Source organism: Thunnus thynnus, chromosome 3, assembly GCF_963924715.1.
Source record: "Thunnus thynnus chromosome 3, fThuThy2.1, whole genome shotgun sequence".
Classification (NCBI taxonomy): Eukaryota; Metazoa; Chordata; class Actinopteri; order Scombriformes; family Scombridae; genus Thunnus; species Thunnus thynnus.
In genome coordinates this window covers 22,454,273-22,478,677 of record NC_089519.1, presented here as the reverse complement: position 1 = coordinate 22,478,677, position 24,405 = coordinate 22,454,273, and the positions used below count along the sequence as shown (strand labels likewise).

The 24,405-nt window shown below is 39.9% G+C and overlaps 1 protein-coding gene across 1 annotated transcript; it reads left to right on the top strand.

The window, feature by feature from the left end:
* Window positions 1-7,573: 7,573 nt before the first annotated feature.
* LOC137180575 (E3 SUMO-protein ligase EGR2) lies at window positions 7,574-10,519 on the top strand. Its single transcript, XM_067585961.1, has 2 exons — window positions 7,574-8,058; window positions 8,315-10,519. The coding sequence occupies exons 1-2, from the start codon at window positions 7,902-7,904 to the stop codon at window positions 9,643-9,645; spliced, it is 1,488 nt and encodes a 495-aa protein (XP_067442062.1). The 5' UTR covers window positions 7,574-7,901; the 3' UTR covers window positions 9,646-10,519.
* The last annotated feature ends 13,886 nt before the right edge of the window (window positions 10,520-24,405 follow it).

Genomic DNA, 24,405 nt, shown 5'->3' with positions numbered 1-24,405 from the left:
AATTGCTGTTTACACTTGTCTTTCTGTAAAATATTCTCCAGGATCCAGCATCTCCAGTGCTCTGTACCCTGCCTTTGCCCCCCAGAAGCTTGCTGCTGAGCACCAAACTTGCCTCAGCCAACATAGGTCTATGTATGTTATGTAAGGCCCACTATAAATAGGTTCACCCGGGATCTTTTGTCTTTACCTGATTCGCTCTTACAGTTTTTATTTCTGGAGAGAGCTGTGGAAGCTAGTGCAATGTAGAGCTGGCCGTTTCCATAGTTACTTTTGTTAGCTGCAAGCTCTAACATTCTTCATCTGTTTCCTCACATGTCTGCTGTTAGCTATTTGTTTCAATCTGTTTGCATCGCATGTCCTCATAATGACTGTATGTGCATCGATAAAGCAGTGATGAAAACAGTGCATTCTAATTAATAACGTTTGTATCTTTTCATGCACATTTGTGGTGTCACTGGATGGGAGAAAGAGCAACAAATAGAAATCAGTGTGGGTGCACATGAGTCAGAGATTCAAATATGTACACCTATTAACTTCTGTTGGTCAAAAGTACATGCAATTAGTCCCATGTTGTATGATAATGATTTTGTGTAGTGGATGTTATTGAGCCTCAGTCTAAGGGGATTGTTGTTGTATCTGGTGAAGCAAATAACGTAGATATTTGCATTTTGACACTTAATCTACTGTTATCTAACATACTATCAGGTATCTGGGAGTGAAGGCATTCTTCAAACATTTTTGAATCAGTTCTGCAAATATTGTGATAAAGAGAACATGTGAAAATTCAATGCTATATTTCATGGATTTATCTTGAAAATGTGCAAGCCGTTAGGTAACAGCAGGTACAGGAGCTGGATCAGGCCCAAGAATTGGACTGTCAGAGTGCTGCGAGCATGGATCCAGCAGAGAAGAGGGCAAGGTGGGAGCCATGCGAGTGCAGTGTGTGTGGAGGAGTCTGGGGGCATGGTTAAAGAAACACCGGGGCATTCCGCAATCACGATTGGAGCGCTGAATATGATTCTCACCCATCCCTGTTGTAGAACCAAAGAGTACAGGCGGCTGGGGACCAAAGTGGGCGAGTGCGAAAGTATTTTTGGAACGCATGGGAAACCTGCCACACCAACAGCAGCAGCATCGGGGCCTGGTACCGGGCTTCCCTAACCCACTCCCACTCTCAGAGGAAGAGCAAGAGAGAGATGTTCCTTCAGAAGAAGAACCACGCTTCCGCTGCTTTTATTCTTCTTATTTGTGCTATTTTTCAATTGCCCAGTGTTTGAATGATGATGTAGTATATATAACTATGCAGAGCCCAACATGACAGAGAGAGAGAGAGAGAGAGAGAGAGAGAGAGAGAGGGAGAGAGGGAGAAAATAACGAACTTGGCAGCTGAGGCGAGTATCTCGTATTTATAGAAAGTCGTGTTTCCGGCAGAGGTTTCTGTGGTCTTAGCACTCCCAATCCATTTTTGCGGTGTCTTACAGGCCCTATTGTATCCAGGTTTACATGGAAGATGTTCCCTCATCTAACGCCTTGGGGGGAGATTTGAATGTGAGACATGTCAGAATGTGATTTGGGGGAGGCAGATGGATTTCTCCAGCTCTTGTGCAACCCTAGCTTTCGTAGGATTGCTCCAAAAAATCTGCTTTGCATCCAGAAACTTAAAAAGGCACTAGTCAAAAGTACTTGAGGCTGAATGTAAATGTATGTTCTGTGTGAAATACTATATGCATTTCATTACTGTATGGATGCAGGCTAAGCTGTGTAGCCTACCTTATTATTTAATCTTAGGTATTTTGTATTTGACTTGTAGATTCAGTATTTCCTGTAAAACCTCTCCAGATCATGGTTTGAAGTGCTTTTTTATTTCAAACAGCAACGACAGCCTCTGCATCTCAGTGGATTTCCTGGTATGGATCAGGTTCTTCTATTATTTACTCTCAAACAGTGTGGGTTGCATAGTTGGTTGACAGAATGCCAAGGCATTGAGACTTTGAGGAGCTACTGTACATCAAGTGTGATATATTTCATTTTGAAGTAAGAATTATGAGTATGAAATGATTGTCTTTTATGCTGTGGAGTAGTAATGTGGATGTGACACCAGAAACACATTTATAGTTAGTCGGGGTTTAAAATTGTTACGGTATGACAAAATCAAAAAGACAGTGAAGCTGCACTGTCCACTAAAATTAGAATTCCTTTGCAAATCTATGGATGAACAGAAACTGGCTACTGATTTTCAATAACAGGGGCAAATGTCCTTTACTTATCTGACTCAGTTTAAACCAAAATTACAGTTTGCTTTCTAGAGGGAAAAAGCAATAATAAAAATCAATAACAATAGAAAATGATAACAGTGATTTTGCTGGCATGTCTGGTGATCAGCCTAAACTACCATATTTGCAGAACCCAAATAAGGTGTAATATGATTCATTGATGTGCCTTTAGTTTTTGTCAATAGCTCGACCGCTGTTCTGCAAAATCAACAACAGGCCACATGCTTGTGGATTATGTATTGTTTGCTTTGTGTGAGCCAGAATGTAAAATGTTGTTAAAGATAATACAATTTCTTTCACATTGTTTGTAGATGTTTAATAAAGGCTCAACACAGCAAGAGACAGCACAGTTTGTCTAGCACTTGGCTAGATTAGCTTAGTGTTGCCACCATAACAGCTCTTTTTATTACTATAACATAATGAACATTGAAGAATAATATTTAAAACAGGAAATAAAAAAAAATAAACAGAAGTCATTACTGTCCACCTCATCTTTCATCTTGCAGGCAGTGATTCCAGAAGCCAGTCACTCCTCACTGCCTCTTCAACTCTATCATGCACCCACCTGCAAGCAAAACTCCCACACCCTGTCCAGGAGTGAACCTGAAAATAACGCGGCCAGGGGGGGTTACATATACAGAATAAAGACAAGTATTTACATTTCCCTGAAGCACAAAGCGTTCACTCCAGCTATGAAAGTAATATTAAGCGTTGCACACATGATCAATAAAGCAGGAGTAATGTAATCAAAATATAATCAACAGAGAATGAAACGAGTCTGTTTGACAGTTTATATGCAAGTAAGAATAGGTCTGCAGTTTTCAGGACACTGATATTTTTTTAAATTAAAAATATAAACTTTATTTTATGCATTTGAGCTGAATTGTGCATGCTAATGCATTCAGTTAGTGTCATGTGCATTTGCAATTTATGGCAAATTTTTATTGATTTGGAAATGTATCAGGCAGGCAGGCTTTAATTTAGAAAAATCATACTATGTGGCTCTTAATGTCACAAATGAAGGTTTTTCAGAAGCAATTTACTTTCTTACACTATGTGGAAAGACAAATGACTAATTTAGGAGGACTTACTATATGTTTGAACCTATTTTAGGTCAGGACCATATTAAAGGATGTTTCACATTCAGTAGAAGTGCCAAGATATCCTTTCATTAAAGCAATGTTTCATCTTCTTACCATGGCCAGTACTTTGAACCCCTTTTGAAGTCAATATCCTTGTTAAAACACGGAGCCAACTTTGCATCACTCCACATTCTTTCTCAACTTATCACGCCGTTCCCTAAGAAACAGGAGCATTTTTTCTCACACTGCTCAGATGTTAGGGAATAAAACAAAGGCTTTCATTTAACTTTCACAGATATGGAGTTACCCCTGTGCTATAATGTCAGTAAGTGCTAACATTACATAAATCCATTACTTAGTCCCTGTGCTGTGGCATTTTATGGAGGAGAGAGGTTAGCCACACTGCAGTTATCATAACAGCATCCCGTGATATGAACTCTGTGTGATCAGATTGGTTTTAATAGACTCTGGATTACTTGGAGGCAGTTCCTCAAAGCTAAACATCTCTGGGCCTAGAATTAGAGTGCACATCTGAGGTGAAAACGATTTGTTCCGGAGAATGTCACTGCTGCAATGAAAGAGCTTATACGCTATTATCATACACTACCTTAAAAAGATGACAGGGCAGCGACTCAGATCCTTTGATACATTTTCCACCGCTCAGTATTGTAGGAGATAACATAAAATTTGAGTAGTCTAGTATAAGCAGGCTGTTTATTATGTCTAATAGTCTCTTTGCATTTGTGCTGCAATAGACACAATATATTTTATTCCATATGGCCCACAAGCTTTCTTATTTCCAGTTGATCTTGTCCATAACAAAGCACACTCGGATATTATTCAAATAGTCTGAGCTCTGAGCTCACAGGAGCCCTTTCATTACAGGTCAAAATTTTAAAATACGTCTGTGGTTATTGATAAAATGCAGTCTGTAGTGTTGTGAAGACATTTTCTGCTACAGTTTTGATCCATTTATCTTACAGAGCATTGGTTTCAAACCTTTTTCCTTGTGCACAGCCATATTTGTGACCTTTTGTTGCAGGATGCGTCATCTATTTTGAGAAGTGCAATTGAACAGTGATTTTCCCTTCTCAGATTGTTTCATTTGAATACTTTTAGAGGCCGGAAGAGGCAAAACTATACAGCATTTCACAAGAAAGAAACCAAAAATCAGAGAAAAGTCTGAAAAATTACTTTTGGGGGCGTCCTAGTAGCCTAGTGGTTAAGATCCCTGATTTGTTTCAGGCTGTGGACCTTTGTTGAATGTCACCTTTCCTCTATCCTTCCCTATGTTTCCTATCTGTCTCAAAAGTGTGGTTATTGGTAAAATGCAGTCTGTAGTGGTGTAAAGGAAGTGATTTTCTGCTACAGTTTTGGCCCATTTATAAACAAAATCATCTTTATATATATATAAACATGATTTTGTGTAGCAAAATTAATATTTTTTACTTCAATAATCATCTTGTGACCCTTGTTAGGCTACTAACACCCAGTCTGGGAATCCCTAGTGGTGGAAGAAGTATTTAGATCACTTATTTAAGAAGCTACAGTATATAATCGCAATACTACACTGTAAAAACACTCCATGACAAGTAAAAGTCCTGCATTCAAAATTCTGCAAAAGCACAGAAGTATTAGCAACAAAATGTACTTAAAGTATCACTTTAATGTTGAAGTTGTTTGATGCTGAGCTAATTTTAACTGCTTTTGGGTGTTTTAATCTATGAAATATAAAAATGAAGCATAGTTTATAAGCTGGACATATGTTTGTGTGTAAAATCTGAAAAGTAATAGTGCCTACAGCTGACACATAAATCTAGTGGGGTACAATTAAAAAACAGCAAAAAACTGGAGTATGCAAGTAAAATACAAGTACCTCATAATTAAGTACAGTGTTTGAGTAAATGTACTTAATTGCTTTCCACCACTGAGAACTAATTTAGTAGATAATGCACATCACCACTAAAATATTGATTTTTATGAGCTGTCTGTGGCTTGCATCTAAAATGGAAGAGAGCATCTTAGTGTAGCCAAAAGACTTAAATCATCCCATAAATGTGATGATTGTGTGGTACGTTAATGCTAATACAGTATAATATTACACCGCTTAAACCACAGGGCCACTGCTCAAATTATACCAACAGGATCATTACACCTCTGTTGTTCCTGTAGAAAGAAATGCACCACAGGATTGAAGCAATCCGGCAAAATCATTGTGTAAATAGTGACTGGAATTTCCCATAGTCCTCTGGGATGTGATTGGATTGATTTCATGCAAAAGAATGCCATTCATATGAATAGAGAACCACAGGAAGCATTCAGAGAGAAGTAAAAAAAAAAAAGTAAAGGGTTTGTGTTGCTGGTTCATGTGTGATTACAGGACTGAATGCAGCACCGTCGCTATCCATGGTCCTGAACCTCAAACAGGTGCTAGAGGTCTGCTGCAGACTGCAACGTCCTATGAAAGAGTATCGACTTTTTGTAATAGGAAGTGTGACCACTGAGTGCACCCAGCAACAGATGCGAAACAGAAAAAAAAATGCTTTGGGGGTTGAAATGTCATGTGAACAGTTGGGTTCAACCACTGAACACCTCAGGGGTGTTATCGACTCCCTTCAATGCTTTTAAAGGCCAAGGGTTCGTTCAGGCAGGGCTTTGCAGTTTATTCGCCCTTACAGTGTGAGCGACCACAATTTTCAGCGACCACAAGAGAGGAAGTGAATTTGTGAAAGTAAATCTAAGCAGTCCACTGCCAGGGAGAGGTTTTCGGTTAAACTGCTGAAAAACATCGAGACCGTGCAGTCTGGCCCAGATATGAGGCGGGTGAATTCTCAAAGGAGTTATTAGTTGAACTGGACAACAAGTTCTTCTTGTATCTGTCTGTAAAATAAAGTCATTCTCTAGCTAGAACTTATATTCAAAGATAACCCGACAAACTGGCAAAAAAATATCTTATTATTTGTTCATAACAAGATAGGGTTTCAGTTTAGGTCTGAGGTAACTTGACCACATATATTACATTTACATCAAACTAAGCTTCAGTACAGCGTGTGGACGTCGGCAGTCAGATCTATAAATCATACATCTCTTTGAAATCTGCACATGTTGGTTTGAACCTGGACTGGACACTGAATGCCAGAATTGCCCCCAATGATAGAGATGCCTTAGTGGAAAAATAAATACTGTAGTCTATTGCTATAACGAGTTACAGTGTCTGGGATTCCATAGTGACCTTAAACATATAGTAGCTACATCTATATTCAGAGTATCGTAAAATCCATCTGTGCATTGTATCCTGCTTTATGATATTTTATCTGTGTTCCATTTATATCCCCTTATAAAGCATACGGTGTTTAGTGTGCTGTAATATCCATAGGTCTACAATATTTCTCTGAAGTATGTTATAGACTTACTACAGCGCTTTGTTTTCTAGCTTACAATAAATTACATAAATTTACAAGTGTTATAGCGCTAAACTTCTTGTGTAGCAAAGACTTTGCTGCTTTGTGAAGTTTCCAAAAAAGTGTCTTTGACCTCTGAAAGGTTACATCCTGAGTAAGTCTGTGCCATTCACTGAATATCTAAGTTGTATTATATTAATGTATAGCAAAATACCGTGAGATATTAGGAGATCATTTTGTCTTTTAGCTGCCACCTTGCTCAAAAATGTTTATTTTCTGATTTCCCTAATTTTTTTCTCAAAACTGTAGACTCCCTGAGAGTATTTGTAATATTACCCGTTACATTCGCTTCCCATTCCACCCCCTAAATTGACGGCTGCATGTCTTCTTACCCCCCAAAACTGGAATATCCCTCTGCTTTGAGTGCTCACATTTCTGTCATGTCTTATCTCTCATATGAGGACAGCGTTCACAGCCAAAACTCATCGGCGGATGCTGGAGGTACCTATAAGCCATTTGGGATAACAGAGTGTAATATTTTGAAAGATGACACCAAGAGTAACTTCATTTTTAAAAAATATTTGCTTTACTTTAATAGTCCTCAAAGCGAAATGACACATCGCTGCTGTGTAGTGAAATGCCATGCACCATTACAACGTTTTACCACCCAGCACTGGTCGCCACTTGTTGCAACGTCAGTCTCCATCTCTACAGTACGGGAGGAGGGAGGACTGGAGGGGGAGGAGGAGATGGGTGGTGTGGGGGGAGGGTGGGGGGGGTACTCCGTCACATCCTCTGTCCATATATGGGCATGAAGTTTACACGCAGCGGGGAATCCTCTCACTGGAGCTGATGAATGGGGAGGAGGGCCGAGGGAGCTGCCAAAGTGTATATAAGGAGAGAGAGGGGAAGTCGCTGATGTGAAATCCACAGCAAGCAAATATCTACCGAGGAGCAGAGACGAAAAGGAATACCTTTAATTGCCTTTTTTGTACACCTTTTGACCACTTTGGATCATTTGTTGAAAACCATCAAAAGGGGGGAGTTGAAAGAAAAAACAAGTCATCTGCATAATTTGTTTTTTTTTTTACATTTCCCCCTGTTACCTTTTTCCCTGGAAGAGACGGACTTCTAAGTGCATCATTATGTTGAACAATATGGATTTGAATTCGAAAGATTCTTTTTACCCTCAGTTTGAGAATTGCAACAGTTCTTCCCTGGGAATGGAAAACAGCGTGCGGAAAGATAATCAGGAGGTATACGTCGATGCAGAGCGGGGGGTACCTGCCCAGTTTGGCCACGGTGAGTTCGCATCTTTGCACAGTCGATAAAAAAATGTGCATGCACGAGAATGTGAATATGCCAAATAGAAGTATTTTACGGGAAAAAATATTGATACTTTTGGCGCAATCGTGTATATCAAGGCATCATATGAAGGCATTCCTGTGCCAAATACGCACGAATGTTTATGTAACGCTGATTTTCTTCCTCTGCACAGATTCACAAATATAAAAAACACTGGGGGATGACAAAGTTTTCTCTCTTTCTAATCCAACAGAAGGAACCCCTGCAACTCTCAAAACCGAAGCTTCCAACTCGGAATTTGCGTTTAACCCCTGCGAGTGCCCAAAAGACACCTACACCCCCTCCTCGCTCGCCTACTCTGGCAGTTTCTATGTTGAGGCATCTCAGGGAGCGCCGTGCAGCACCGAAACACTCCTCAATATGATCACTGAGATCGTGGGTATATCTACATTGCCACTTTCAGAAGTGCAACAGAGCGGTAGCAGTCGGGGAACTTATCCATCGCCTGCGCCGATGGACACCACCAATGGGAATTTTGGAGACCCCGGCGTCAAAAGACAATCCTTCACCTGCTCCGGACCTACTCCTCCTGTATATTCTCCAGACCAGACGTGCCCGAGGTATGCTGATGATCAGGCCCAGACCAGCCAGGCCCAAGACCCGTCCACTTCCCAGCTCAGCTTCGGCTCTTCCCGAGCTCCCAACCAGAAGAAGGCTGAACCAAAGTCAGAGGCCGCATCTTTCCCTGTGGTGGTCAAGAATGAGTTTGAGAGCAGCTGCTACGAGTGGGGGACATTTAATAAATCCGACTGTTTGGAAACGAGCTTCCAGACAGAAACCTTCCCGATGTCAAATGATTTCCCCCCTGACCAGCAAATGGATGTAAAGGAACTTTTAGATACGTTCCCCCCAATTTGTCCCAACCCAGAGATGGAGTTTAAAGTGGAGGGAGATATCAAACAGGAACCGTGTTTCTCTGACACCTGCTCTCAAAGCTACTCCAGCCCCCTGTACAGCAATTACCTCCCACCGCCGATGGGCCTCTCCTCTAACCTGAAACCATTCCCCGAACCTCCACAGCCATCTAATCAATGTGATTCCTTATACACATCACCAGCTTTACCGAGCACCATAGACTCCATCCTGTATTCTTCCTTGTTGCCAGATTCTTTTGCCCAAAGTTACACCACCCGTGCGACGAAGCCCCCCAGGGCCAGAAAGAGCCCCGCCGCCTCTCATGGCCCAGCCAAAGAGAAACCCTTCACCTGCCCCATGGAGAGCTGCGACCGGCGCTTCTCTCGCTCGGATGAGCTCAACCGGCACATCCGTATCCACACAGGCCACAAACCTTTCCAGTGCCGCATCTGTTTGCGCAGTTTCAGCCGTAGCGATCACCTTACCACCCACACCAGGACTCACACCGGGGAGAAGCCGTTTTCCTGCGACGTCTGCGGCAAACGGTTCGCCCGGAGCGACGAGAGGAAACGGCACGGACGCGTACACCTGAAACAGAAGGAGAAAATGGAAATAAAGCCACAGGTGACCCCCAGCGCATGGCCATTCACTCTTCCCGAGGGGATTTGAAGTGTGAGAACGCCCCACAAAGCTATGTGTCCACACATACACAATATTAGGATCTTTCCGTCTTGGAAGATAAGCCAGCTGACTACAAGTTGATGCCTGAGTTGGTTTGACTGGCAAGCCAATCTCTGACATAAGAGGTTTTTGCGAATATTGCAGCTTTTGAGGAGCAGAGAGGGAGGAAGGGGTCTGCTTCGGCCTTATTGCCTGCTGCTGCTGCTGCTGCTGCTGATGCTGCTTACTTTAAATACCTGGGACTCCCCGCCAGTCAGTTAGAACTGAAGAAGCCCCTTGGATGAGAGGCGAAACGTCTTGAAGTATCTACAACCAAGAAGTCCAGTTGCCCTCGATTCAACCCTCCTTGGATAACTTTATGCAAAGATGCATAAGTTGTAAAAGTCGGTAAACAGATCAACAGTGACTTGTTGCTGAAACTGTCAGTGGAGCCAAACCTCTCTGCTGCGGCATTGCATGACTGCTGTTCAGCACCTCTTCATCTGGACAGCTCCAACCTCCATCCGCCTCTCAGCCTGGATGGATTGCACTTACAGATTATTAATATTTCCATTTAAGATTCTTATTTTCTGCTTTTAGCATTCTTAGAGCAATGGTTTGGACTATGTTTCTTAAAATGCATGTTTATGTCAGTGTTTTTTTCCTTTAACCGGAATATCAACCACTGTCAAGGTACTCCTTCACTCCACAGTGAGGGTTATTGACATGAATGTAGGCTAACATATTTATGGCTTTGACCATAAAGCTGTCCATCTTTGATCAAATTTAGTGTTTGTTTAACTTCTTATCATTTGGCTGTCAGTGTTTTTTGTCATTGGTCTTTGTGTTGTGTTACAATTGTTTGGATTATTACAATTGTGAAAGATATATCATAAATGGGAAATAAATATATTTGTATTACTGTACTTCTTTGTATTTTTATAGCTAACTGTATATTTTACATTTATCACATTTGAGCATCATTTCTAAAGTGAAATGTATTCTAAATCATTAATAATGTCTTGGGTTTCGAGGGCTATTGTTCAGTAACACAATATTTTAACTTCGCACTTCATCCCATTGTTGGTATGATAAGAGTTATTTCATTGAACTGCTGATTTAGATTTAAAAGGGACCAGAATGTACACTAGTTGTGGTACGGCTTTTCGACAAAATGATTTTACAGTATGTACAGAAGTATGTTTAATCAAGCTAGAATTTACTAGCAAACCATATGAACATTGCTTTTGAGTAATCAGGTAGCACACATTGCTGCGAGTTTCTGTGGACTTTATCTTGGTGATGAAAGGGTTTTTGACTCCTGATATCTTTTGCTGGAGATACTGTAAGCTGAAAATGTTCACTTTAGCAAAAAAACAAAAAAACAAAAAAAAAACAAAACAAAACAAAAAAAACAATGTTGAGAGTTTGGTGAAATTGTCACCAACAGGGTACTGCAAAAAAGTAATTTAACTCGCCTTAAGTTATATTAACTGTTCAATTAAAGATTTTGTACATACACAGTTTCTACAATACATTAAATTAATATTGATGTTGTTATTTTTATGAAAAGTTTATGAACAAAATAAACATTTTCTGGAAGCAGCAAGTTTCTTGTGTGTGGTTTAGAATGATCAAAATTCTCCCTTTTTTACTCTGACCAGTCTGTTTCATACAGCATTGAATCCCCCCATCGGAGCAGTCGGATGAGTGTGTTTCTATCCCAAAATATACATGATAACACACCACCTGCGGCACCACACTGTAGCCGTAACATTATACATCACAGTTCTGCCCTGTGACTCACAAGGCTTTTGACTCAAACACATTAAAGTGAATACCCTATTACTCAGTGCTGTGATTCTCAATCCCCTCGACTTCAAAGATCACTTTTCTCATGTTGTAAATGTAGAGATGAACACCATGGACACCATGGTAATCTCTACAGGAAACCTGTTAAACAGGACATTTTCTTCCCATGTCAGTGAGATAATCTGACACTCTCTGCTCTTTCATTCCCTTGTCTATTCACTCATCCATTTTTGCAATAAAAGGATATTAATTTACACTCAGTTGCTGGATGCGATTATGGTCTATCATCACATAATTGTTTTTTTCTCTCAAAGAATGGTGGTACTGAAGTCTCATCTTGTCATAACTACCTGTGCATTATTGTAAATGCAGTTAATGGCCTCCATTTCTTGAAAGCTCTCTACTTGAATAAAAAAAGAGCAATGGAAAAAACAGTGGTGGAAACTATGGTTTCATTTTGTAGTTGGGAGTGCTTATTTTACTTGAAGCAGAGAATTTTTGCAAAGCAACAAAACTTGTATGTCAGTATATCAAAAATAGACTCAAATCGTGCTGCATTTTCATGTGGAGTGATAAAAATTCCCCAAAACCTTAAACACAGCACCAGTAATGTTCAAATAAAGCAAATTTGATTTGTTCATAGTAGAGTCTACATACAAGAGCTTAGGGGGGAAAGACTGTTGCATCTATACTTTAAGTGGGATTCCAAGACACTCTGTACTCTTTGGGTCTCTCTAGGAAGCCAAGATCAATCTTACAATCTGTCAAACCATGCATGGATGGACACAGGCATGTTTAACCAGGGACTCCGCCGTGGTACGTAGGACATGCATGTGCCCATGACGCAGTTGGCTGGCAGAACACTACTTTGGTTGCCCACGGCAGTGCGTAAGTGCCTGCGCTGTCTGTATCTGACAAACATACTGTACCAGTGTGAAAATGCAAGCTGCCACATGGAGCACTGTGAATAGTATGCACACATCCTCTCCTGTCCATCACTCATCATCACTTACAATAGCAAAAGGCCTGAGCAACATCAACACACGCTCCCACATCCATGTTGTTTTAGTGGCAAACATTGTCCAGTGATGGATAGTTGAGGTTTTGAATTGCACTGATGTGCAGTCACAGTGACCATTATCCAGACACTTGAAGACTGAAGAGTTATTGAACTCTGGCCAGTGATGGAATTTCTGCATTTGTGCGTTTGGAAGCTCAAATTCACATTTGCATACTGTAAATGGTCCTTGATATATCTACAGCATGTGAGCACTGTTTCAGCTGTTTTGTCTTTATTGAATACATTTACCATGTCATAAACCTGCCTAACTCACGCTCTGATACAGACAAAAGACATAAATCAGTTATTTTCCACTGACTGACATTTATGTTTTTCGACTCCCGTAGATATGCGTAATTGCTGAAGCCATTAAGTAATTGCGCAGGAAGGGCACATGACCGCCACTGAGATCTGTGCTTTCTCAGAACGTGGACCTCTGCTGTGAATGGTAGCACATCAAGTCCATTAAATCCTCGCCAGGGTATTACTAATGCAAACATGTTAACATTAGGACTCTTACATTGGGGGGTTTATCCAAGGTAGTGTGTCTGTGTGACTAATGTATTCCATATGTAAACAGGGAGAAAACCATGAACAGATGTGATTTCACTTCTTCATTGTCTCATCCAATTAATCGCTTGATGTAGGATTGCTTCTGGATAAGTCAATGGGACTATTTATCTGCTGTACCAAACGAGTACTTTGGCTCAGGATTAAATAAAAAAATCCTTAAAATTGACAGTGAAGGATTAGATGGGCCCAAATTCTGAGGATAAGTGTCATTGCAGAATGATATGTACTCACATGTTCATTACTTGTAAGCACAAGCTATCTGTTTATTCTGATTGGCACACAAAAGTAAGTTTTTTTTCTGTATAATTCGTATATATATTTTTCCATTTCTTTTGCATCATGCACAAGCACATACTAACCTCCAGCAAATCTATATGATAAAGGCTGATAAGTGGAGCGTACATGCTGCCCCCCCTCCAGTATCAAGCCAATCCACATCTGTGGTGCCATTAAACATCTGAAGTCTATCTTAAGAGGAACAAGTACAGCCCCAGTCGTCTCTGAAGAGCCCAGCATCCCTTTTATCCATGCTTGAACTCCAAACAATTCTACCTCTACAACAATAATCCAATAATGACTTTCAGAATATATGAAAATCAATTTATTTGCTTATATGAAGGATCAGAGGCAGTTTCAGTGGTTCAAGCTTCAGGTATCAGGTCACCTCGAGTACCTATTAATAATCAAAATCCTACTTGAGACGGTCTATATGGCCACACAGTCTCATTCGCTTCTGGATTGATCTATTGTGGGGTAATCACCACATAATTTTATGCGCACCTTTAAAATGTGCACTGGGGCACGTCATGGTCCTTGGGGTGGGCTCAGTAATCAAGGTGTACAATCGCATGGCGGTAATGGCAATCAGGCTTAGCAGATTAATTCCTCGGATCATACATCAGCCCGTTGGTCCTGTATCTGATCATGAAGAAGGGTGTAGGTGGTCTGGAGAGTGCAGGTGATTAAAAAGAGGAGAACCACTGCGGCGAGAAGGAGCTCATTATGCAAACATTTTAAAGTGCCTAATTCTTTCCATTGTTCTGGTTCCCAAATTTCTTCATTTGTATTACTGATCAGGCGAAGCACAAGACTGAGAATAACTTTTTCCTTGCTCCTTCATAAATTACAAGTCAACCCTAAGGTCAAGGAGACCAGTCTACCACTTTTATCCTTCTCACAACATCTCTATGGTAACTACGTAATAGGACTTGCAGTATATGCTGCAGCTAAAGTGAATGGATTGTGGTGAACATACCCTAGCTAGCTGAATGACTTCATAGCAATTCAATTACTCGGGAAAATTTACAGCTGCCCTTGGAACATTCCAGGTTTGAGCCCTTACAATACTACTGCAGGATTGTGGAGCAGCTGTGTAGGCTGTGGCAACCTTCCAGGAATATGAACAGTCAATGGAAATAATAATTTCAGTCAACTCAAACAGCTTTATAACCATATATCCATTTCTTTTTAACCTGATGGTCTGACATCCCCAGCTTGCTGGGTGCTTGATGCTAGTGTTAGTGCAGGAACATGATCCTATTTAGTAGTTTATAACATAAATAATTTAAAGCTGCTATAATCAATATTTTTTATAATAATGATGTATCAAATGTTTTTTTCTGCTGTGATTTTTTTTTACCGTTTTACTGTTTCTACTTTGTTATTTTTACGTTTGTCTACCTTTGTCTTTAACTGAGCCATGTCAAAGACGAATTTCTGTTACAATGTGACAGACAATTAAGTTTCTTGAATATGTGTAATGTGCAAGAGGAAGCTCATAGTGATGAAGCCACAGAGGTTTATCATTTAACTCTGCAATTCAGCTCTGTGGAGCATATTAGTATCTTTAAAGTAACAATCTCAAAGATCTCCGTTTTGTTCTCTTTGGTGGCACCTATGGCGATAAGTGGTAATTGCAGGTGTGTCAGTCAGTTGGCAGTTGGCAGTTGGCAGCGCTAGCAGCGACTGGAAAAAACAGTACGCTGCTTCACACACAAATGAGTTGAAGAGTGAGTCTGTTGCGTTAGCTCCGCCTACCCTTTCTGGTGGACCAACCACTGCTGGGTGATGGAAAATGCGTCACTAACTGTGCATCGCTTATGATTTTTCCAGGTAATGTTGCCACTGACACCCAGTTCGTAATACTGCTAATGCAAGGGCTTTCATCAGTGGGCCAATCACTGTTGTGTTACTTCATTCGGCGATAGATAGTGACTTAACAGACATTTATTTAAATGAAAATCTTTAAAATTATGAGTTTAAGCTCATTGTTTTAGTTTTATCACCTGCAACTTGACTGTTTTGGTTCATTCTCATAGTGTCATATTCAGGTGCAGCAGGCAGCTTTTTTCAGCAAAAAAGCACTAAAAGCCTTCTATACATGACCTGCCCTGCATCAAATGGCAGACAGCAGATATTTTTTCTCAGGAGTTAGTGGAGACCAAGAACAGAGCTGAGAGGAGAGTAAAAATTGGACTTACATTCACCAGCTTGCCAGAAACATGACTCCAAATGAATACTAATGTTGCTCTGTATCTGCTGGACGTATTAATGGGAAACTGTATGTTAACAAGTACAACTTTATAAGGTGATAATTGCAGGTTAAAAATAAATGTATAAAGGACAAATTGAGCCTTTAGAGTTCCTTGAAGGAAACAAGGAAATGCTATCACATGTTTTCCATCAAGACAATCTGCTTGTGTTCTTACAACAACACAGACCTGATTAGCCTCTCTCCCCTTCCTTCCATAACAATACCACTGTGACTGTGATCCAGCCCAGTTTGGACGGCTGTGACAGCGACTGGTAGTGACAACAGGATGAAATGTTAACCATTAACCCAATCAGCCGGTGGCAGAGTACTACAGCTTCCTCTAACAGTGAATGATCATTCAAATCAGTCATGATAGATGTTAGCAGCTATGCACACACACACACACACACACACACACACACACACACACACACACACCCACACACACACACACACATAAAAATCCCACCTGTGCTCTCATCACTTTGTTGTTTGGATGAATCTGGGAATAACCTGTTAACAATGAACTGCCCAACACAACTGCTGTGACAAGTGCGGTTGAAATGAGCGTCAGGTGCATATATATCATCAACTCCGTGAGGGGAATGTAGCTGAAAGCATCCTGGATTGACAGTAATGACTCTGAAGGAAGTCTATGCTTATGTAAAAAAAAAAAATGTCTGTCATGCTATTACCTGTTGCAAACATCCAGATACCTGCTGTCACATTAGCATGCAGCCATCTCGCAAAGTATCTTAAACAAAAATTGTGTAAAATCCACTCATCTGTGTAACATCACCATGTACACACACAAACACACACACACAACTGTTAACCCCTCTTCCTGTAAAATAAATTACTGTATGACCATGTGTCCAGTAGAGCTGTGAGTGATTACTTTAGTGCTTTGACATTTGCAACAGCAGTAATGAGGCATGTCTGTGACAGCTGTGTCACTACCGGCAGCCTATGTCTCGGCTGTTCAGTTCAACGCCGGGGAAGAAGGCATACTGTGGCCAAACACTGGCACTCTCTCTGGATAATGATGGCTCACCCATAGAGAAGCGGAGAGAGGAATGTGTCGAAGTCTGAGGAAAATGTGTGCGCATGTGTGTTTTTAGTGAGAGAAAGAAATGAGCGAGGGAGGCCGATTAAGAGTGTGTGTGAAGTGTATTAGTATGTGTGTGTGTGTGTGTGTGTGTGTGTGTGCATGTCTGTCATTGCCAAGATTGAATCAGAGACTGGGAGAGGAGGCTGGGCTGGGACATAAAGACTAGTAGTATAAAAAATGAGTGGGCTGAACACGCTCAGCTCATACAGTGCACCCTCCCGTCAAGCAGGGCGACGATTTGCATGTGCACACCAACCCCAACGCCAACTACAGTATGTATTCTGCATCTAAATTAACCATCAAAATCAAGCGCCGCTCCTCAGAGCTCCATGAAATGTATGCAAAATGTAGCTACTTCAGCATTAGCAGCTTTCTTTCCCTGCCGCAACAGTTGTTTTAATGCCTGCTGAATGCTGATAGTTGTGAATTGGAGCCATTAGTGAAGAATAACAAGGCAACAGAGAGCCTAGTTATTTTCTGGACAGGCGGGGAGAATTAACAATACAGCGCTTGTTTATCAAGGATGAGATCACTTAATTTATCTATTAGTGCATTTTTAGATTAGTTTGAGAATTAGTAGAGCTATGCTATTCGATCCTATTGTATCCTATTATGTTTCCATGTTCTCCATGTTCCCATTATGTTCTATTATTTTCTATTTTATTCGGCTCTGTTCTATTCGATTTGATTCTATCCTATTCTGTCCTGCTTTTCTATTCTATTCTACTCTGTTCTGTTTTCTTTTGTTCTAATCTATCCTTACCTATTATTTTGTTCTATTCTGTTCCATTGCATCCTATTATGTTCTATTATATCTTGTTCTGTTCTATTACACCCTATTCTATTCTATTCTATTCTATTCTATTCTATTCTGTTATATTGTATCATGTTCTCTTTGATTCTATTCTACTCTGTTCTATTCTGTTTTGGTCTGTTATGTTTAATTGCATCCCTTAATGATATATTGTATTGTATTGTATTGTATTGTACAATATATTCTATTCTATGAGTTGAAAAAAAGAAAGAAAAAAATGTCAGAAAAACCACCACTAAAGTTTTTAGTCTTAGTCCATCTTAGTCGGGACTGACGAGATGAGCAGCCTTGAGTCTTTTTTACGACCTTAAATAATCTTTATTACCGTCACATGTTTATACAATAACACCATAGATACATTTGTTACAACAGTTGTCTCAGTGGTGGAAGAAGTATAATCATTAAGTTGAGTAAAAGAAGAAATACTGCACTGTAAAAATACTCCATTACAAGTCCTGCATTAAAAAATCTACTTCAGTAAAAGCACATGAGTATTATCAGCAAAATGTACCAAGTACATTTAGTAAAGCATTACTGTAGACATTTTGCAGAATAGGCCCTTTTAGAGGGTCAAAGCCCCCGAAAATGTTTTAATATTACTGACAAAAAAAGTAACAATACAACTTCAAATCAGTGAGAAAAGCACAGACAGGACAAAAACACAAACACAGAAATCTCTCATGTCAAAATAACCAAAACTGTTCCAACTTTGTCAGAAAATAGTGTGTTTATGTAGGACTCAGACACTCAGAGTAAGAAGCCGTTTTGAGGGCCTTTAAATTATTATAAATTGGATTATTACTACTGATTCACTAACATTTACACTCATTTATAATGTTGTTAATGGTTGAGGTGGTCTGAGTGTAAGTACTTTGTATACTGGTTGGTATTTTAACATGTAACATTGCATCACATGTTTTACATGTGAAATCTGCAATATAATTAGTAAATACTGCTGCCAAATCAGTGTAGTATATGTACAAACTATGCCTCTGAAATATAGTGGAATATAGGTATAAAGTAACAGACTTGAGTAAATGTACTCTGCACTATTTGTTTCCGTGTGGGTCAGTAGGAATATGCTGTGATGCTGCTGCACACTAATGAAAAGATCTCTACTCTTCAGTCAGCCGTGCTTGTGCTGGCTGCTTGTACCCCCTCTGATTAGCTACATAGCAGAGCTGTAGCATCCCACGATCCCCTCCCCTCCTTATTCCTTACTGTTCCTCCTCAGTAGTGCATAATGGCCAGTCCTAACCCCCCCCCCCCCTCCTCCCAGTGGCTTTTAGCAGGTGATGAACTGTCACTTTCACAGTGGGGAGGGCACAGAGAGTGACGTCTCTCCCTGTCTGAGTGTATAGGAGCCATGCTGGGGTCACAGAGGGGCGTATACGGTAGAGTATGTTTCCCAAGCCTAAAAGCTCAGGCCATATATCAGACGGAAGATGTCTCTGATCTCAAACCTGTAGAGTGTTGGAAACCTAAAGAGACATGTTTCGTCCTCCCCCAAGCCCACCCCCCCTCCGATTCTTGCCGCTTTAAATTGGGCTTTCATATGTATGAGTCAGATCAGCAGTACACATTTAAAAATCAAAACACTTTCTCTCACTGCCTAAATTCCCTTGTCTTGTGTTGTAAGCAATCACCATGTGAATTAACAAATGTGAGTTAGGTTGTAGTTTTTGTAATTGCCTTTGTTGCTTTGGAGAGTATGGTATGGCCATGTAAAGCTGGAAATGGAGAAACTGAGCAGTGTTTGCGGGACTTAAAATTGTTAATCATACTGTAGCAGACAAGAAAAATATATAAAATACTAGAACAGTACATAAAAGGCAATGTATAAAGTCATACTTTCACAATCCTCTGCTTTTTTTGTCAAAGGTGCAAATATTTATTTATTTTTGCTTTCTAATAAATTACTTTCCTACATTAAGTTTCCTGCAAAGAATGAATAAAGGTAATAATGCTAATTTCAGCGTTTGGGAATCAGCATCACAGATGCTTAGTTAGGAAATAGAAGAAGGAAAAAAAAAGTCCTGTGCTGTTGTTGTTAGTCATCTGGGATCCTGTCAGTCAATGCTGTGGTGGCATAGGGTCTGCTTCCTGCTAACAAGATATGTTTACAGCATCAGCGTTGGGCTCCCACGGTCTGTGTATTTGTGCATTTATACTCCTTGTCACTCCTCAGGATTGATGCATCCACATGTCCGTTAGCTATTAACTGATCAGGAACTGCCATCTTTGGGGAGACAGATAGTGACAGGGTGCCCCGGTTCTCCGCAGCACTCGGTGGCTGAGGCAGTTCTTCCTTTGTTATGGAGCCAAAATGGTGCCCAGTGGCAGGATGCTGTGTCTAACCATTAACTAGATTCTTGGTATTAGGGCTCACTGTGCTACTGAGGTGACAAATCACAATGTTCCCCAGAACTTAGGCTGGAGAAATATTAACCCCATCTCAGCTGGGGCTCTTCCTCTATCGTCCCGCAGATAAATGAAGAGATGCTGATCCTTCCATCACCATCAGCCTCTCCTTCCTCCTACTCATCCACTCTCTCTGTTTGTGTCTCTTCTGGCACCACTGACAGTGGCGTCTTGTGAAGGAGGAAGAGATTGATATGATGAGAGGTAGATGTGCTGCTTCCTGCCTCTGGACAAGAAAAAAGATCATTTATGGACTCATCACTTTGTGGGTCGTGAAAACTGTATTTTTTTTTTTAAACAAAGAATAACCCTCAAAGAAATTATCATTATGAACGAATACAGAAGTATGATTGAAGTTGAACAATCACTTAAACAGTCGCAGAGCTGGTACAATCAAGGACTTTAATTTATGTGGCAGATTCTCTTCATTTGTGTTCTCCTACAGTCCCTGTGCTGTCATTTTTTAATGTGGCCATGTTTCTGTGCATGTGGCCCATTCAGCATGCCCTTGAATGTTGTAGGTCTCCCCGTGTTTAACACCTCTGGAATATTTACTCCCTCCTTCCAATGTGAAGTTAAAAGGGTGACAGATTTAGCTGTTGCCTCCATCATTAAAACCTGTACCCCTTCATAAAGTCAGTAGACCTCCATGGTGTCTCGGTCCCGCACCGTAATGGCCGCTTATGGTCCAAATGGACTGAAGAGCTTTCATGTGACCTGAACAGTCTACTCCTCTCATTACGGCTCATAGTGGTCTCACATCAAACAGCCTCATTATTTTCAACGAGGGAGGAAGCGCAAGCGTGTGACGAGTCGGAGCTACAAAGTGACTACCAAGTTCAAATAAAATCTGCAATTTGTCGTTATGCTATGCAAGCAAAATGCTGCAGAGATTAAAGTGCGGTGTTTCTCCAGACGGGTGACATAGAGCCACTGGTTTCACTTATATTTACATAGAATTTTGGTGTAAATTATGTGACTAATGCTTCAACATGAGGCTCCAGCTTGATTTGCAAAAAAAAAAAAAAAACCTGCAGATATTTGCTCTGTGCATTCTGAGCCATTATAGTATTAAATCCAAAAAAATACACTGTGATTATGATGAATAAGATTAACATTCAACATCAGCACCTCTGAATATCCTGTATCATAAATGGCTTTTTACAATCTGATCATTAAAACGCAGCAAAAATGTTTTGATAACACGAACCATCATATCAGCTCTCAGCTGAATTATGCCTATTTATAGTTTTAAAGCATTTTACATCATTTACATAAAAAGCCTCTATTACTAGCCTAATTTAATATTAGCTGACAACAATTTGACAAGGCAAGATCAAAGGTTAAGCTAACACACAATGGCTGTTAACTCCATTAACATGGAAATGAATGCAACAACTCAATAGCCTGTTGTCATACCTACAGTGAACAGCCTAAATAAGTTGCAGTGAAAAATCACAAGGGCCATACTTGATAAGACATACTCGTGTTACTATGGCAACATCCATGGCTCAAGCTAAGAATGCAGAGATCTGGATAATCGTTGTCATTGTGATACATGGGGTTTGCTGTAAGACCTGTGTATTACTATATCGGGACGTTAATGTTTCCATTCAGAAATCGTTTCAACAGTGGCTATGCTTACACTAGAATGTCTGCAACACAAAAGCCTCTGTCCATCATTATTTCTCCATTTTCATGATTACAGACTGCACTCTGTGGTCCTTCCTGTGAAGATACCAGCTGTACATTGCACTAATAAAAATGTCATTGTTGTGGCAGTTTACACAAAAGATGAAACATTTTAAAGTATTCTGTTTTTTGTGTTTGTCTGACAAAACAGGTGTTACATTTGCTTGAATATCCTGCAGACACAAAATAAGCCACTGCAATGTAAAATGTATAAATAGAAGAGCAGTGCATTTCCCTTTCAATGACTGCACTTTATTAAATTCAGTATTTGCTGTTAGATGTATCTGTATGTGTTTCCTGGCTGCTTTAATGGTTCAAGGACCACAGTGCAAACAAATCACAGCGCTCAACAAGGTAAACTTGACTTTTTAACACGCCTCATGTTTGCTCGCATGTTGCATTTTAATTCCACAAATAAATTCATGCAGCCGGCCAACACAACATCTATTTACAAATTTGATATTTTATGAAAATGAAAAGCTGGCACTGTCTGCAGCAAACTATTTGATGGCCCTTGGACCAAACCTCACCATTGAGTAAAATTTGTATCAGCGGGTAAATGAGTGCAGACTGTAAGTAATGGCAGCAGCGTTTGCCAAGATTGCTTGAACAAATGTTAAAGTGATTTCCAAATGTTTTATATGTATCTGCTGTTTGGCCTCTAACCCCAGAGTCTCAGTACACATTCTCATTTTCATAACTGGACTGCTTGATAATAAACTGCACACTTACAGTTGCATTGTTGTGCAGTGAATGTGATAATGATTTTCACGCTGTTAGCCATAGTTTCATCACATTTGATCATTTTATAGTATAATTGGCACTTGAGGTGATATATTGATATTGGCTGATCCCCCACAGGCTGGTATGTTGTTCTATTATTGTGTTATCCTGAGTGTTAACAGAAGGCAAAAGCCCATTTGACTCACTGATGCAGCAAGAATTCTTCATGCTTTGAGGAAGCAAGGCTGGCTGTCATTTAGCCCTGTGTGTGGTCTCTTTGTGAAAAGACTCGTCTACTACATCCTTTTGCAAGGAATTAGTATGGCAGAGAAATCCTATATAGTTATTTCAGTATGAATCAAATCATTTTTGAACATTAAAGATGTCTGATTTCAGAAATAAGGAAAATATTTACCTTTAACAATCACACAAGACACAACGCAGATTTTTTGGGGGGTTCTGATGACTAAAACTAAAAATATTTCTCTCAGTAACTGTGATATTGTTCATCATTTATTCCCTGCATATTACTGGTGCCCCCTGCTGTTTAAAGCTTCAGCTGCTTTCTGTCTCTGTTATGTTGATATATTGCTGTTGCTATACAGCCACAGCTTATTGATGTGTTTAGGTGTGGGTTATTTTGTCTAACATGGCCTTTGGAATTAAATTAATCTTAAGGACAAGCTCATTTCTTTTGAGAATGCAGTAATAGTTACACAAAGAGGTAAGTAAGGTGTCCCCAAAATGAAATACTTGCCTCTCTATGATTCATTTAATGTGATTACAATGGCTTCTGCATGTTTGTGTCACATTCAGTGTTGACATCACTGTTCAATGTCCTGAAAAACAAATCACTTCAACATACTAAATACAGAGTTTCATACATAACAACCATAAAAAACTTTGCTTCTCTCTTTTCAACCGTTCAATATTTCTTTTTTTTTTTACATCCTCACAGCCAAAATAAAATAAACTCTGGGAAAAAAACAACAAAAAAAACCAAAACGTTTTCGTCGTGCAAAAATGTCAGACATGTGTTGTGGTTGCTAAGCAAACAGTGACTAATAATATCTACATGGAAGGGGTTTGCATTAGTGCAGCAAGCCAAAGCACAGCATGTCTCAGTCTCTACCAATCTAAAGACAATGAAGGTTCACCACACTGTAATTACCCGACAATGAGTTTGTCAGTCACTTCTCATAAATATGAATAAGGAGGGATGGATAAAGGTGTTCGGTCTAAATTTGCCACGGTTTTTGACGTGAGAACGAGAACACGGCCCAGCATCATATTCATCCTATCAAAATCTCCCGAGGGATAGAGTTTTTAAGCTTTTGTGTGTCAGTCTTTTCCTGTCATGACTGGATAAGTGCAGCATGTAGAGGGCGTAGAGGGGTAGAGATTGATGTAACAGGTTTGGATTTTTTTTAAAAACTTTTTTTTAATTATGAGAGGGGTACTTTTTTTTTTAAGAAACAGGCTTAAGGTGTCAGCTGTTACTGTGAAACACAGGAAAGTCTCAAAGATATATTAGAGAATATAGCTATGTGCAATGGGAAGACTGGCTTATTGTTCAGTTAATACTTAGCACCCAATGTCAAGTCAGCTGACCATAATAAGTGTTGTACAATTGCAATTCACATGAACAATTAAAAAAGGCTATTTTGGCATCATAAACCATTTTCAATCAGTTAATCTTTATTTTGTCATGGAATCAGTTTCTACCCATGACTCCTCTTTTAATTAAGCAATTCCTGGATACATACTGATATACAGTGACTTTAGAACAGCTGAGAGACACATTGTAGGCCTGAAACAAGGTAGAATAAAATCTCTTTGACTGCTCATAAATCGGTGAAAAGCACTGCTGAATGGTTGTTGTGAGGTTTGATAAATGTAGTAAAAAACAAAGCAGACAAAGGTTTAAAAAACCATTTACGCTTAATCAGTCAGTATAATTATATTAAAATTACATGTGCAGTATTGATCTTGTGTATTTGCTAATTACGGCATTAATGATCTTTTTTCAG